Here is an 18,152-nt window from a genome sequence, read left to right as displayed (position 1 = left end):
GTATCAGCAGTAGTAATGCCATCCAAGAAGTTCGCTATAAACTTGGATTTATGTAAACTCATTGGTGTTGATGAGGAGAAAAGTAATGAATAAACAGTTTCCATGCATGATGTGAAAACTGCAAAGAATTTACATTCTCTAAAAAAAAAAAAATTAAAATTCTGACTACAGTTCTTGTCTTTTTCTTGGATAGGTACCCATTACACCATTTCTTTGGTGAAGGCTGTTCAGCAGTGGTGACATCTTCCAAGCGACCCCTCTGCAGATTATTATCTCTGGACTCCCAGCTGACACCCTGCCGGAGGCTAGAGCTACTGAGACAACTGGAATTGTGCCTGCTTTGGTCAAGGCTTTTTCTTTCACCGAGGAGAAAAAAAAAAAAAAAAAAAGATGAAGTTGGGAAAAGTGGAGTTTTGCAATTTTCTTCAGATACTCTCTCTTTTCCTGTGTCTTTCTGGGATGAATCAAGCAGAGATCACAAGGTCCAGGTCAAAGCCCTATTTTCAATCAGGGAGGACGAGAACCAAACGCAGCTGGGTGTGGAATCAGTTCTTTGTGCTGGAAGAATACATGGGTACAGACCCACTCTATGTAGGAAAGGTAGGGGATTTAAATAAACTTTGGAGGGTGCAGATGCTTGCTTGTTGATGTGTTTATATGATGCAATCTAAAAATTGTAATTCTGTTAGCTCAGAACAGCAACACATTGCATTCTCGTAAGAATTCAAGGTTCCTGTTGCAATTTTCTTTTAGACCTCTGTATATTAGCACTGCTTGTTTAACAGAGTACAGTAATGAAACTATTTCACCACCACTGATAGGAAGAAAATATTTATTCCTTATACTAGGTTTTAAAACAGAGGAACATAACAATGAGTATTCTTTTTTAAGAGTTAACAGGTAGTCCCAGAAAAGAAGTTCTGTATGTTATGTTGTTTGCTCCCTAAAACTCAGCACTACTGAAAGCAAGAGAGAAGGAATCAGGCGTCTGTGGGTGTGATGAGTGAAAAGGAGGGCATGTCTGCATTACTGCTTTTCTTTGACATTGCCTGGCTGACAGATTGTCACCTTGGGGGCCTCGCTGTCCTCTGTGCACAGCACAGCCTTGTGGCTTCACCTCGCCTGTGGTGGGCACGGGTCCAGTAGAGAGCCAGCCCTTTTACATCAAGGCATCCCAAATGGTTCTCTCTGAGCGCCCGTCGCTGCACATGGAGCACACTGAGCACAGCTGTGAATCCGGGACTTAGCTCATTTACTGCCTTGTGCGAGTGGGTAATGCGCTGCCTTCAGCAATTATGCAGGGGAAAAAAAAGCCCACAAAACAAAACCCCCTCTTGTGTTTCTCTGTAACATTTATGTGTAATCATCTTATTGAAAGGAAAACCCATTTTCTCGGTAATATCAGAATCAATAAATAGACTTTCTCATTAAAATACAGCAAATGCATAGAAAACAAGGGAGTGACAGCTTTTGGCACAACAGCACGCTTACAGAAAAAGAGATGAAGTAATCTGAAATCCACTGCTTCAAATATACCAGTGCAATGAATTTCAGCTTACTTAATTCATCCTACTGAGACAAAACCTTGATGTTTGTGTTAATGCAGTTAAGCACTTAGAATTTAATCATGCCAACAGAATAATCAAGTTAAATAGGGAACTGCTTTCATGATTGCAGCTGTCTTTGTGTTTAGGTGCTTTTCTGAATTGGGACTGGTACTTTGCATTATTGAACCCTTAAGAAAGGTGAACTAGAATCATAAATGTCATCTTGTGGTGACGTTACAGTGGTCTTGAAAGTTTTGGTAAAGTTTTACATTAAGTAGCAGTATCCATTCTGATGCCACACAGTTGCTGCTTGCCTGTGTGGGTTTGTCTTTTAGGCAAATTTGTCCTCAGGTTGGAGTTTCTCTTGTGGCTCTGGAAATGGCCTATTTGGCATCCTTTCCTATAGATAAAAAAAGAAGTGTGGCTTGCAAATTTGAATTTCTCTCCTGGAAAGGAAGTGTCTTGAAATACTTGAGTGAAGACTAGTTTTGATCTGTAGTAATTCTCATATTCAGTCGATTGCTATATTATGGCAAAAAATGCTGTGGTAGTGCTGTAGTACATGATATTTGCATGCATGTGGTTATTTTTAGCTTCACAGTCTGCTCTTTCCCGTCCTTTGCAAGAGTCCTAGCATTCACAAGCAGATATCTTCCAAAACACAACCTTTTTTTTTTTTTACCCTGAAACATTCTGTGCCCAGTCTGCTTTTGTATCAGCAGTATGAATTGTTGGCTCAGGAATTTGTACCAGCAATCCATTTTGTAGGAAAAGCAGATAAAAATTTTCACTTACAAAAAGAAGCCCATCTTCCTGGAAACACAGTCCTTGCTGAGCATCTTGTAAGATAAGATGTGCCCAGTTCCTAACCTTTTCACTGTAGAGGCTTTTCACTGTGTGGCTCCTGAGGTGCAGTCATGACCGAAGCCACATTCCCACACAGGGGAGCAAAAAGGTGAATAAGTGAATTTCTTTCTGTGTCTTAACGTATTATGTGTAGCACCACTACAAGTGTGGCTGAAGTGAGCAGCAGTCGCCTTCCTCCCCCTCTTCTATTAAAAACATAGTTGCTCTTGATTCAAATCCTTTGCAGGCAGGTAGGGACAGAGGAAACTGAGATTTGGGTAGGAAGGATGGATTTTTTTTCCTCTCTTTTTTTTTTTTTTTTTTTTTTTTTTTTTTTTTTTTTTTGGTTTTTTTGTTTTCCCTTGGTAAGGAAGCTGCAGCAAGCAAAAAGCTCTCATAACTCACTTTTCTCATCAAATGAAGTGGAAGCAGGAACCAGACTCTGCAGAGTGCTCTGCTTCTGGGGAGGCCAGCCCTGCCCTGCCTTACGTTCAGGATGCTTTGCAGGGTGCCAATCTTAGTGCACATCCAGGAAGGAGGGACCTTCCTCCAGCTTTTAAGGGCTGTGAGATAAAAAGGCTTCAGAAACACTCCAGCAAATGGAGCTGTAATGGGAAATGCTGTCTCCTTGCCACTATTCAATTTTACAAAGCCCTAGGCAATTCTGGTTGGATGGCAGCATTTGGGGGATGTTAGGGTTACATGGCAAATCATTCAAGAGTTGTGAAATACCAATGTTAATTCCGTGTTCAGCACTAGCTCTGTCCTCCTGGGTGTCTGCCTGCTGACACTTTAATTACATGATCATGCTGGGTAAAATCCTATTCCTTGTAAATAATGTAGTAGGATTCCTATTCATCTCAGTAAAACAAGTCCTTCCCTTAATTTTTCAGTGTTTTCATGTTTGTTTAACAAGGCTTCACATCTATACCTGAGCATCTCTACTGCAGCCTTCCTTCCTGATATCCTTTTTTCGTTTTCCTAAATGCATATGTATTTTTTTTATTAAGGCAGCAGGGCCTGTTTCTCATGTGACTCTGGAGAAACCTCTGGAGGAGTTCCATTAATTTCACTCTAATAGGAGTCAGAGGTGACAGAAGTTTGGTACCTTTTTTTATTCACTTCTTTTAAAATTTAGGTCCTTCCTCTCTATGATATGAATTTTAATCATCTTGGATGTAATTTCGAGCACTTCTTGGGAGGTGCTTAACATGTAATCAGACTGTGGACTGAAGCATATACAGTTCTTTTCTGTCGGTCAGCACAACACGTTATGTTCACTCGAAGGGCTGAAGCATTTAACTGTTTAACACATTAAACTGTTTGGATAGGCACTGTTCTCCTCCAGACATGCCACGTAGGAGGTGAGGCAGTTAACTGTGATGCTTATTGAGCTAGAAGCATAGCTGGCTTCTGTTTTCTGGAAAATGTTTACTACTGCTTGGTAATATGTTTTTGTAAAATGCCTTACTCTATATTTTCCTTGTAAATTATGGTAATGGAGAATCTATTTGGAAAAAAAATAGTATAGAGCAGTTTTAAGTGAAACATAAACACCTAAAATTAGGAAAAATTTTGTTGAATATGCTATTATGTTGAATATTTGAAAAGTTGCATACAGTCTTGCAATTGAAGTTTCCATGGGTACACATTGGCAAAAAGGGGTATAGTAAAAGTGGAACTTGAACATTTTGTTGGTCCTTTTTTGGTTTTGTTACATAACTATCAGACATCCAGGGTTTGGAGGTTTTTTGGTCTGATGGGTTGGGGTTTTTTTATTATTATTTGTTTTAATCTGTTTTCTGCTGCAAGAGTATCAGTCTCATCAAAGGCATTATTATGACACAAAATCTCTGCCAGTAATAATTTCATTTTTCTTATTAGAAAGTTTAGAAAATCCCAAACAAACAAAAGAAGCCACAGACAAACCTGAAGAAGCGAAAAAGATCTTTGAACTCCATGTGAGATGCTGGCTGATAGCTGGCTTCACTGTTTTCTTTAGGATCCAAACCAACTCTCTTTTTCCAATGGCTCTAAATTTAGGTATAGGTAAAGGGCCGTTTCAAGCTTTTTGCGGAATTGAACTCTTCCCTTGAGATCTTGCTAACATATGAAGGATGAAAAATAAAACCTGGAGACTTTTGACCGAGCACAAACCCAATAATTAGTATGTAACTTTGAGAGGCTCATTGGCAATCCTCAAAAATAATGCTTTGAACTCATAAGATGCCCTGAGTGTTGTTTTTTATTTATAATGTAAGAGAAAGTAAAGCGTTAAGTCCTAACCTGCATTTTCTATATTGTAAAAGCAAGAAAAGGTTAAATGAGTGAACTAAGAGCCCATAGTTTCCTAGATCTCAGAGTCATTGCCTTCGAACACAATTTTACCTGCCTCTTCTGACTGTTTTAAGGTAAATAAACCTGTTGGATTCTATTTGGACAAAAGTGCATAAAAGCTAATATTTGCATTATTATTTCCTAGAGTGGTACAGAATGAGGTGCATGTGAAATAAGAAATGAAGTTAAGCTTTTCTTAAAAAAATATGTCATATAAGAGAATTTGGAAGTTCTACAAGTTTTAAGAGAACTTAAAGGAAGGATGGGTTTTTAAAGCACCCATATAACAAGTTCATGTTATTATTAGCATAGAGAGTGGGTAGTTTTTTTTCCAGTCTCCTCATTTTGGAGGGAAGGAGGCTGCATAGGAGAGGATACTGGGGTTTTAGATTAATGCTTTGTATTTCAAAGGTGCTGGTGAATATTTCAATAAGGTGACAGAATTACTCACATACTATATTTATCTGTGGTGTGACCTTGTCTCAGGCCATACAGATGGAGTCAGCAATAGGGCTCTTTTCATAGAATCATAGCCTGACGATTTCAGATGTGGCTGATGAATTTTGACTGAGTTGGATAATAAGTGTCTTTGCTAAAATACTTTAAAGCAGTGAGTACTGTGGAGGTGCTGCCCCCTCAGTCAAACTAGACAGAACTGTGGGAATATTACTGGCATTTAGGGAAATGGAGAGGACATGGGGTGATATTACAAAGGTTAAATATAGGTAAAAAGGACTGGGCTGCCTCACTTGCACATAGTGAAGAAGGAGATTAGTCAGGTGCAATTCCCTGGAGGGATATGACCCTCCTGCTGCTTCTAGAGGCATCCAGAGGGACTAAGGCTCTCTGCTCAGCTTCAGTCTGGTTTGATTTTTTTCTCTAAGCATCCTGTGCAATGTAAATGTTCATGTCTGTTCTGCAAGTAAGCTCCTGGTTGAGAGTACCCATAGCTCTGCAGATTTTTGTTCATTTTCCACCCCAAGAAGTTTTGGAAAAAAACCCTATTCAAACACACCAAACTCAGAGCAGCTATTTTTCATCATTGTGGCCTCTGTGTGGAAAACAGACAGCATAATAACTCAGAAAGAAACTTCCACTTTGTAATATTTTTTTCTCACTTTCTATTTGTGTTATCTTTACTTTTATCATAATCTTTGAAGCATTGTTGTTTTATATACTCCCAGAAGACCATTTACGGAAGGGAAAAAGAAAATCTGCTGTATTTCTGATATTTATCCATCTCAGGAACTCTTTGCTTTTCTGTGCTGTGAAAATTGATAACAGTTGACCTTTTAAGTAAAATGGGACAAACCATTCTTGTCAAGTATTTTCCTACCACAAGTGCTGCAAGTGGAATGAATGAACAGACAAAATAATGAAGTCCTGCTTACTTGCTTTATGTACTGAATAGGTCTTGGGGAAGTGATGCTTCAGTTTTACTGCACATGTATGACTTTACTATCTCAACTTGTTCTGTCCAGTCCCAGTACCACACCCTTTCTTCACTGGGTAGTCAGTGTGGGTTTTGTGTGCTATTTCCGTGCTATAATTTATGTGGATTACCCTGAATAACAGAGAGATGACTGACAATCCAAATGTTCCCTCCTTAGCATGCAGGGCTAAAGTGTCTCTGGGGACAATGGTGAGATTAAGGCACGCAGGAAGAATTATCCAAAAGGATAACCTAAAATCTGCTGCCTTTTCCTGGTTGATTTTATCAGCCTGAACAGCTACAGTACAATTTCTTCTCTCCCTTTTTACTGGAAGTCCTCTTCTCTCATAGCTGAATGGATACTAGAGAAGTTTTTATGCCAGGGATTTAAAGTGATGACAATTTCACAAGCCCAAGCACTAAAAGACAATTTAGATGTAATTTCATTATTAAAAGTTATAATAGAGTTGAGAGACTTATGGTTGGATACTGAACCAGAACATGTAGCTTTTTGATCTTTCTATAATGTAGAACATTGATCCTTAACATGTGCCATTACAGAAGAGGAAGGTTAGTGAAGGTGATGACAACATCAGTAAATTAGGTAGCCCTCATGGCAATTTTTCGTTCAATGGCACAGCCATGCTATTTATGTAATCCTGTAATACCATTCCTGTATTTCAGCAGAGTGAGAGGCTCTACCTGCAGTGCACTGTTCTGGATGTCTTTTGGACATTGTTTAAAACTAAATTTTATGAGTCCCTGACAAAATAGAAAAGCAATGGTAAAAGCTAATTTTGCAATTATATGTAGATGCGAGGCTCCTGTATGCTTGGCTGGTTATCAGAAAATGCCTTATCTTCAGGAAAGAATGAGATTTGAAGCTCTGATGTCAGTCAAGCTGACGCTGCTTCAGCTGACATTCCTTCTCCTTTTTGTCTTCAGAGAATGTACTTGGTCCCTTAGTTCTTGTTGTTGGCTGTCATCCAGCATCCAGTTTTATGTCCATCCTCGTGTCTCACAGTTCTGTGTTAATGGCATTAGAAATACAGCGCTGTAAAACCGTGGCTATCTGGGACTGTGAGTATTTGCATTGTTCTAAGACAAAGGAAGTCCATTCATGAATTATTTTCCTATCTAAAATGCAAGCAAACACAACCCCTGCTCTGAGGCAGTGGTCTTGTAAGGTGAGAACTAATAGCAGATTAAGAAGCAGTGACAGAATTCAGAGAACTACAGTGTTAATCAACATCTGAAAATAGTTTGAGAACAGTGGGTCACTAGTGTTCTTTTCGATGAAGATAGAATATTTCTTTTCTGAAAATGAGACTCATGCAACATTTTAAAACATTATGAACATATAATTGAGAGCTCTTTCCTGCCTTTACTTCCCAGTATTTATAGATGACAAGTTTTTTGAAACTTTTAAGTGCAGATCTGTTTAATATCTATGTTAGTACAAGGCTACATCTTCTTTCAGACCAGAAAAGATAAAGGATGTTTTCCAATTGCTTTCAAAATATCAGACTGCATATGCTTTATAGTTTTACATCTTGTAGCCTGCTGTCACACTACCTTTTTCATGTTGCCTTTTTTCACTTATACATCTTCTGTTAGCCATAAGTGTCTGTCTGCAGACTCATTGGGCATTCATTTCATGTATTAAGTATTTTCCACATGTCGCCATCTAAAAGTGCTGCCAGGACTGTTACTGCCTTGCCATAACTCTACTGCTGAATTTCTTCTTTGCTTCACATTTGTTTTGAAATATTATACTGCATTTCTTAATTATCTGGCTCCTCTTCCCCCCCCCCCCCCAATAATCACGTAATAAAACAGCACCTGTGTACATGCGTCAATGTTGCAGTGCTAACTTCAACCACTTAAAGGGATAACCTGGGAAAAATATATTTAAGGATTCTGAAAAAAAAAATCAGAGAATGGTTCCTTTGCATGCAATAAGCTGGCTTTTACATAAACGCACTGATGATAAGTGCTGGAAATCTCTTTAGTGTTATCTTATTATCTCAACACTATGCATTTCCTTGGAAGAGATAACTGAGCAAAGTGCTAATGGTGGAGCTGCTGAGAGAGGAAAGATGTTAATACACTAAGTTGCTCAGTTCTTTTAGAATAACTATTAGCACCTTATGCTATCAGCATCTTCTCTGTCACTTTTGCACTGGAAGAGATACTTACTGTCATGTAAATTAGAGACAAGTAGCTCTTAGAAAAGGCAGTGCAGTGTGTGCTCTAGGAGAACGCTAATTCTGTCCCAACTGTTCAAACCATGGTATGAGTACCAGCCTATACCAAGAGCAGAAGTTTGAGGATGTCATAATGCTTTATCTTTCATAATTTCAAGGTTATAAGAAGGAGAATTAGCCAGTTAAAAATAGGCATGGGGGTTGTTTACTTGATATATAAATAAATGTTATGAACACCTAACTATAATTAATTTGAGCTCAATGTATAAATGGGAACCCTTTTAACCTTTCCAGGCAAGTGTAAACTTAGCCAATGAAGAAGCTCATTGGCAACAGATACCTATCACCAAAATCAGTAAACAGGTTCATAAAGTTGAAGAATATATTTAATATTATTTCTTCCAGATGTTCTTGAAAAAAAAATACTACCATTAACAGTTTTGTCAGTGTAAAAATATTTGGCGATGTTACAGCCCTGTGCTGTTGCAAAAGTAATATTTTTATTTATGTAGGTGTAAGGCACATAGTATGGTAGTAGCACACTACAAGTCATAAACATAGCAAAGAATAAGCCTTATTTTTTCTTCCAGATAAATAGGAATGCCAAGAGAGATATAGCTCTTTTGCATACAGAAGTTCATGTGCCATTACTCATGTACCAGGAAACACAAAATATGCCTTGCTGACTTGGTCTCAAGCTGTCTTTTTCAGAGTCCTCCCCTGGGAGAAGAAGCTAATTCTAAACATTCAAGGAGAAGGCTAAAATTTTTTAATATGTTTTGATTATTAAATTATACTGTTCATAGAGCAACTGAAGATTTAGTCCAAAATCTTCAGATCAGTTTTATTCACACTTGGAGACCATTTGAGAGTATTAATGTTGTAATACAAATGTCTGGTCATTTCAAAATGGAATATTTAACTGATATTTTATTCTGTAAGTTAGTGAAAGAGGAATACTGAAGATTGATTTGCAACATATATGAACATATTCCACATTTTGTGAGTGAAGAAATAGTGGCTTCCATTCATATAGTACTCTAATGTTCCTATAGCAGCAAAGGGGTTTATTGTGACATTGTTTGTGGGTCAAAAGGTATATGCTAAGAATAACAAAGGACACTTACATAGCAAATGTTTTACCTACAACACAGAAAATTCTTAGGCCCTCTCTGAGTAGAAAGAAAGAAATTTAATGTAATTTTCTAGGTGATGTAAGATTTTTCTGCATGATTTCCACAAAACATTGCCAGAGTCATACTGTTTCATTTAGTTTTCGTGTTTCTGTAAATCATGAGAAATTACCTTAGGGTTTAACAAGACAGGCAATTCTGTTGCTGTGGAGTATGTGTGAGAAGAATTGAACCCAGAAAGTTGTTTTTCATTTGAAATGCTTCCAAAATATGGAAAATCTGGTAGTTGGATTGTTCATGTGTAAGGATGATAAGCTGCTTAAGCACTTCATACTGAGGTACCAAATTGTTACCCTGCTGACTAGGCAATCAGGCAATTCATTTTCCTTACAAGGTAGGCAGGTGCTGTATTACGTGAATTTTACCTTGTTATCCTGTAACAATGAAAAGTTTCCAGACACAGCTGGGAAAAGCAGATGGTCATTTCTTAAGTTTCCATAATCATCGTATAAACGTAATGCCATAAATTAGCAAAATACTTTACTTGTCTTTCTTACACAATCTCTACACATTATATGGGCAGAGCAGGCATTTCGAAAAGTGCTTGGCATGTTTTTATGTTTCTTTTTAAACTGGCAGGGCTGTAATTCTACATAGTCTACATATTAAAAACTGCTTAAATAATTCCACTTGCTCCTGGATGTTCATATCCTTATTGTATATGCAGAATGTTATCCTTCCCACCATCTTTCACCCTTTAGCACTTAGCTGTTGCTTAACCAAGCAATACTTCTAAAAGGTTTTCCTTTTGAGTCTACACTGTAGTCTTGTGTTCATCCATACTGCTTTTTCATTCATCCCCTCCTTTTTTGAATATCTTTTTGACAGTGAAAAGCTGTGAACAAAAGCACTCTATTGTTGCTTCATCTAAACAGGAAATAAGCCAAGTGAGACTGTTACTTCCTTTCTCATTGTAAGATTCAAATTGCACTATTCATGTTTGTTTCTTTCTTTACAAATTCATGCCCACTACCATGCTGAGAATCTTAAAGCCTTATTGCTTTTCTGGTTTTTTTTTATCTTTATGCTGAATCAAGCATACTTCTGAGCAAGTATCAGTCCCAAAGCAATGGAAATAATAGTTGTTTGAAACATGAACCATGTTAAACAAGGTTTTATGGAGCAAACATGCAGGAATTAGAATAATAGCACTGATGAAGCATATACACAAGTGGGTATCTATGTCTAGGAAGCAATGGAGGGACCTCACATTGAGGAATAGTTCCTGCTTATACTGACACAATTATTTAATTTAGATTTATCTTAAGATTCAAGGAAAAGATAAAAATTCTAGCCTATATTGGTTTTAGTTTGGGAACATAGAGATTGAAAAAGTTAAAGAGAAGAAAAAGTAGGCCAAAGATTAAGTGTGAGATGGGAAGGGACATGATGAAGCATTTTACTTGGTTTTTATCACTCTAGAGCCTGATGTAAAACTGAAATCAATGAGAAAATAAATTTAGATTAAGGTATAACAGTCTAATCACAGAATGGCTCAGGTTAGGAGAGAACACAGTGGGTTGTCTGGTCCAACCTCCCTGGTCAAGCAGGATCATCGCAGAGCACATGTCATAGGATTGTGTCCAGACAGCTCTTGAATATTTTCAGTGAGGGAGATTCTACGACTCCTGTGGGTAGCCCATTCCAGTGTGTGGTCACCTGCACAATAAAAAAATTCTTCCTTGTGTTCAGATGGACCTTTCTGTGCATCCGTCTCTGCCTGTTCTGTCTTTTTCTATTGCTTGGTGAAGAGTCTGGCTCCATCTTCTTGGCATCTCTCTTCAAAATCTTCTAGACATTGGTGAGGACCCCTTTCAGTCGTCTCTGCTTGAGGCTGACAGTTCCCTCAGCCTGTCCTTGTAAGAAAGAAGCTCCAGTCCCCTAGGCATCTTTGTTGCCTTCTCTTTGACCTGTTCCAGGAGCTCCAAGGAGCTCTCTCTTGTACAGAGGAGTCCAGAACTGGACCCAGCACTCCAGATGTGCCTCACCTGGGCTAAGTAAAGGGGCAGGATCACCTTCCTTGACCAGCTGGCAGTGCTGTTCCTAATGCACCCCGGGATCCCACTGTCTTTCTTGGCCACAAGAGCACACTGGCCCTTGGACATTTTGCTGTCTACCAGAACCCCCGGGTCCTTCTCCAAAGAGCTGCCTTCCAGCAGGTCACCCTCTGTCTGTCCTGGTCCATGGGGTTATTCTTCTCCAGGGGCAGGACCCTGCACTTGTCTTTGTTGAATTGCAGACAGTTCCTCTCTGTTCATCTCTCCCACCTGTTGAGGTCCTTCAGAAGGGCTGTCCAGCCCTCTAGGATATTGGCCAGTCCTCCCGGCTTTGTGTCATCACTGAACTTACTGAGGAGACAACTGCCCTTCCATCCAAGCCATTGATCAACAAGTTAAATACTGGGCATAGTTTTGAACCTTGGGAGACACCACTATGACAGGCCTCCAGGTACACCCTATGCCACTGACTGCAGCCCTCTGCTTCAGCCAGTTCTCAGTCATCCTCACTGTGCACTCATTCAACCAACACCTCCTGAATTTGTCTGTGAAGATGTTGAGAGATACAGTGCTGAAAACCTTGCTGAAGTCAAAGTAGAAAATACCTACTGCCCCCATCCCTCCAAGCAGTTTCATTACAGAAGGCAATCAGGTTGGTCCAGTGTGAATTAGCATTAATGAATCCATGCTGACTACTCCTGATCGCCTTGTTGTCATCCACATGGATAGAGATGGTCTTTTGAATGAGGACAGGGATTGAGGTGAGGATCACCTTAAGTGTAGGTCTTGATTCCCTATGCTCTTTGCTGAAGAAGCTACATGTGTCTGTATGAATCACATTGGTTTAGGTCACCTCAATCCACCCCATGGGTTCTAGAAAGCAGACCTGACTTGGTTATGTTAGCACAGATGGAGAAGGAGGGCAGGTGGCCAGGTTTTAAAAATATACAGGGGAGTAGGTCTGTTAAGTAGTAGATGTATTTGAAAGAGATAAAAAAGGTAAGTAAAGTTCATTTTTAATCAAAAGAGGAAAACGCTGTGTGCAGCAAGGTAATCTGTGATGCAAGACATCAAAAGCAAATATCATCAAGACAAAAACTTAGTAGAACAAGTTTTTATGCTTCTTTAATGAGACTAAGGAAGCAATGAATAGAAAATGAAAGATGTAAATATTTCTTATAAAACATTACGGAAAGGGCTGGAGAATTTGGAATTTGTTAAAAAAAAAGCCTAAAACATGAACAGCAGAGTGCCAAACAGCCCAGGACAAGACAGAATAGCATTCTATACATAGAGGTTCCAAGAATTACTGGGTCAAGATAAAGCATGGGTAAGTAAAAAACAACATGAAGATCTGGAGGAGTCCAAGCAAGTCTGAGCTCTCAGCAGACGGATGGAAGGATGCAAATATGTGCAGCTGTCAGAGAAGTAACTGGACCATGTCCAGACTGTTTCCAAATTAAGAGCCAAAATCAAAATGATGAATTCTCTGGTCTACCATTTAAGAAGGCAGCTCACACCTTACAAAGCAATTTTTTGTTGGGTGCTAAAGGGATGAAATAATGTCATCCATGGTTTTCAGAACTTTAGTAGGCACCTTTCCTTCTAGATTGGTATTTTGACATTGATCATTTCATGTAACTATATTTCCTCCCATCTGTTTTCAGGCTGCATGAGATTTTTTCATGCAGACTAATTTCAGTGTCCTGTCAAAATTAGATGCTGTTCTACACTATCTAAGTCACAGTATCACATTCAACAATTTCCATTCATCTCTTATTTTAGTAAGCAGAGATGGGTAGACAATGATGGTCCATTCTGCTAGTCTACTGACAAAGTCATCTTTCTGGATTTTTGCGTTTTTTTGGCAATTTTACTTCTAGTAGCACAAAGTGAAGTCAATGACTGCTTTGAGTGTGGGATGATACAGACTGAGGGCCCAGGTGCTTTGTCAGGCTTCCAAAATACCTGCCAAGCAGAAAATTAGACTGTGAGGAAGATGGAAAGATTAAGACGTCCACCCTGATGACAGATCCTTCTGATTTAAAGATATAAGGGTCTGTATCTATATACCATATTAAAAAGGGGAGATATTTACCTTTGCTTCTGAAATTATGTTGTCATATGTGTTTTAGACAGTGGCCAGTCTTCCAGTTCTGATTCTTTGATGAATGCTTTGTATTATACTTAAAATGCAAATACCATTTTGTAACACAGTTTGAGGCTTTAGCAGGATGTGCTAACAATTTTTGTCTCAGATTATATTTTTTGGAAAATTACTTTGTAAAATAATTAGCAGGATAAAGGGGAGACTTTCACCTTCAGGGTTAGAAGAGTTAAATTTATTAGTGACCAAAATGATCTGCAGTATCACAAATTTTCCTGGAATCAAACATTCCTGTACATGTAAATGACTTTTACTGATAAGAGAACTTCAGGAGAAATCATGTGTGTGACATTGTAGAGAGTCATGGAGTGAAACCAGATGCTTTTTCTTCCATAGTAACTTGAATCTGGTGAAAATACGGATACAACTGAGGATGAGCACTACGTTCAGTGTATGCTCAAAATCAAAATGCATCTTTGGTTTACAATAGAACTAGTGCAATAAAATAAGGTAGATTTTCTTAAACATTAAAGGTACTATTTAATGTTTGGTAGAAGATAACATCACCTTATAAATGATGTCTTGTAAGGCAAGGTAAGAGGTTTTCTTTATGTATTACTGAAGTTGTATATGTCTGTAATCAATAGGCCCTCCCTGATATTTTCCTGTAAGTTTGGGCTCAACAAAAGCATTGATAAATCTTTTATCTCAGTATTTAAATACCTTCAGGGTGGAGTGTCAGAAAAAGCAGTAGATTGTGACATGGCAATGGCTACTCAGGGCCCTGAGTCTTCACATAGGCTTGGAAACTCATACAAACAATATGATGGTTTCATATGTGTCTGATGGTTTACAGACTAGCAGAAAATTTGCTCTTAAAAGAGACTGCATAAAATTATACTGTGTTACTCAGTAGATGAATTCTATGTGTGAGTCACACCCGCCTGTTCCAGTGATAATTTTTTTCTCACTTATTATTGCCATTAGTCCTGCTGAGCTAACACAGCTGAGAGACAGCAAACTGAGTGTCATCCTCAGACTTGTTTGTTATGTTTCACTGACTTGCACCTGCAAAATCCTATTGTAAGCTATGGGGCCCTACATTTTTAAAATTAGAACAGAATCTGAAGATAGCAGGGGCTTTACTTGCTTTTGTAAGCAGGGCAAAGACTCTACCAAGAGTGCAGTATGAACAGCTTGCATATGACCTGTCCACTGGGTATGAAATGCAAGACAAGGAAAGGAATTGCTGGTTTAATGCTATTACTTTTTATCATGATGCATACCAATAGAAGGTCTTTTACTGTCCCAATGCATTTTTTAAATTATTAAATTGGCTTGGTTGATTAATTAGTTTTGTTTTTTACCAGTTAATATTGAATTCACTAGATTTGCTGGTGCGCTACCATCCTTCCACTTGTACCACTATTTTTGTGTATATATGGACACAAAAGCATGGTTTTATAAGTGAACTGGCATGCTTTACCTTTGCTAAAATTTATTACAGAATTTAATAATGTATTCTAATTTCTTTAGTCTTTTATGTAGGCACTGGTTTTACCTTCTAGTCTTCCACAAGTTTTAAAAGTAGCTGCAGAGCAAACTGAAGGGTATTCCTTATCATGAGCTGTCATGAACACTGACCACCAGTGATTGATGACTTCTGTGAACAACAAGCTTTAGAGTTTCTCATGTATTCTTCACTGAAAACAAATTTTCAAAAATCTCTGAACAATTTCTTTGCCTTCTCATGAATTTTATTGGGCAAATATGAATAGAGATTAATGGAGAGCAGAAAAGTGGAAGAAGTGATGAAAAGGATGTATGTAAGAAAAAAATATGCCCGCTACAAACTCTCAGAAGAGCAGGGGGTACTATTGGACAATGAATTCAACAGATTGGAATATGTGGTAAGAGTGTGGCTGAAGAAACACAGCGACCTTTGAACTTGTATATAAACTAGAGACAGGCAGAGAATATAAATTCTATTAGTGAATCACTAGTGAGATTAGGAAATAGAACTTTCTGTCCACTTCAGAAAGTTTGATTTTAGTGATTGGAAGTGTGTAGATATTTCATTAATTTGACTAATCTGCTTGTGACTTTTCTTTGCAGAAGCTCTTATTTGTGTTATTTTCACAAGGTAACTTTCAGCTATTTGTAAACAACATAACTATTTACTAAAATGCTGTTGTGTTTATATGACAACTTGTGTAGTTTTGAAGGGACAATTTACAGCGAAATAGCATAAATAAGATATTTTCATGTGCAGAAGCAATTAATTAATATTTACTGAAAATACCATTTTTCTTTTAACAAGTATAAAAGTTTGGCACTATCTATTAGTGTAGAAGGCTCAGAGGCCAATTAATAGGGATATAATTAATTATTTTTCCCCTTAAAGCTACAGGATCCTCAATTAATAGAAATTGTACCTTTCTTTCAGTGCACGGAGCTGTGCTGATTTACATCAAGCTTTATAGAGCTTCCCTAAGGGGACTTTCTTAAATGAAATGCTCATTTTAATGGACCACACAGAAGGTATGAGACAAGAGTGGAAATGCCTTGAGTATAAAGTTCTGAACATTACAATTGGTGACAGAAGGCCTATCAATGAGACAGTAATCCTATAAAAATACAAAAAGATCAGATTGTTTGTCGAATTAGACTTGCTTTAATATGGATGCATGCAAGGGAGCTGGAAGCTTTGCATCTGTTTTGTATACAAAGTGATTAGATTGTGATCACTTAGTCCAAGAGGATAGAAATGATGCACAATTTTGCCAGGATGAGACATGCAAATTGGATCAATTAAACTTTGAGAGCGCTCAGACAATCTGGTAGAGAAGTTTACATGCTGTGTCAAGTGAAACTTAGCAAAGATCAGTCCTGGATGCTGGGGGCAAGTATTATAGTGATTTAAACTCTAATCTCTAAGAGTAATACATTGTTTTCAGATTTAGTTATAAAATGGATCAGATATTATAATGAAACAATCAGATACTGTAATAAGAGATCCCTTATGGAGATGCTTGGTGGTACACCAGAAGTATGACAGAGAAAATAGTAGCAGTCATTTGAGTTGCAACATTTGAGGTAGAGGTGAGTAAATTCAGATGACTGATCTTGTCTGCAGAAAACAGAATGCACAATTCTAGTAACTCCTGTACCTTCGTGTTCACCACAATCTTTCAGAAGCAGGGAGTATTCTCATAAGTAGCTCACTGTGTGCATTATTTTCGTTGAACCAAAGCCCTCTCAGAAGGGGGTCAAGAAGAAAATGATCATTAGGTAAGAGTGCTGTAATTTCTTCAGAGACCATGTAAGAATTTGAATTAGGCACCTTTTTCAATGTCCTTTACAGTGTTCAAAGGACATGTTGTTTTAGATAATCAGAGGGGTCTCTATGGAAATTGAAAATTCTCAATATATGTGAAATACTAAAAGCTTCAGAAATCAATTTTGAAAGAAGACACTAAAATTTTCAGTAGAATCCAAATAGCTTACAGAATTAGAAACAGGTGTGCATAATTTGAATTTTAAGGTAGATTCAGCAAGTATATATGAGCAGTGTAAAATAACACCTTCCATTTCACTATTTTCTCAGAATTTGTTTATTAGTGGCACATACATTGCCTGTATCACCAGCATTTAATGTCAATGAGTAAGAAATACAGTAAGAATATGTAATGTTGAAAACAGATGAAAAAAATCTCAGCATCATCATTGTATATGGCATATCTCATATCCTTGTTTGTTTGGTTTTTTTAAATACAAGTGAAGTTCAGTCTTACCTCATAAATATCCTCTCTCATCATCTGAAATGGCAACATATGACTTAAGGAAACAAGGTATAATGACTGCAGAGAAATTTGATGAGATTTTCTTTGTTAAAAGCTTGTTGTAAACACCAGCATAGAAAAAGGCACTAGGAGAGCACTGCCTTTTACATAGAACTGTTAGAATCCTTCTAAGCTGGGAGGATTTACAATTAACCTAGTATTGTTCATGTTAAGGCAGTTTTTATGGGTTTGAATAAGGCATTATCCTCCCCCTCAAATATTTTCTGAAAAACAAGTAGAAAACCTGGGCATTAAAAACATTTATTTCCCAGCACTTAATCCTGTGAAGTTTAAATGCCTATCAAGATATGAATTAGTATCTTGAGATCAGCTGAAAATCCTTGCAGGCCTGCAAGTTTGAATGGTTAAAAAAAAAAAAAAAAAGCTAGGGAGAAATCAAAGTTCTTAAAGTATCTATCCACAAAAGATCACTTTAAATGATCTGAACAGTTTCAAGCAGACTTTCAAGTGTCCATATTTACTGTGCATACTCTGCTTCAGCTTGTTCTGAATACTGAGCAGCTACTGTGTGAATTTATGTAAGGAAATCTCTTAATCTTTCAGTTCTGCTTCTTATAATTAGGCATATGTGACACACATGTTCATTAAAGCAACCTTCCCCTTAGAGCAGGGGTTAAGGGGCT

General features: G+C 37.8%; 1 protein-coding gene across 1 annotated transcript in view; it reads left to right on the top strand.

Moving 5' to 3' along the window:
* Nucleotides 1-390: 390 nt before the first annotated feature.
* The window catches only part of CDH7 (cadherin 7), a 70,947-nt gene continuing 53,185 nt past the window's right edge, over nucleotides 391-18,152 (top strand). Inside the window, exon 1 of the mRNA XM_058820111.1 lies at nucleotides 391-600. Within this exon, the coding sequence (XP_058676094.1) occupies nucleotides 391-600 (210 nt within the window). The remainder of the gene's footprint in view (nucleotides 601-18,152) is intronic.

The sequence above is a fragment of the Ammospiza caudacuta genome, chromosome 1 (assembly GCF_027887145.1).
Source record: "Ammospiza caudacuta isolate bAmmCau1 chromosome 1, bAmmCau1.pri, whole genome shotgun sequence".
Lineage (NCBI taxonomy): Eukaryota > Metazoa > Chordata > Aves > Passeriformes > Passerellidae > Ammospiza > Ammospiza caudacuta.
This window is presented reverse-complemented; position numbering and strand designations above follow the sequence as displayed.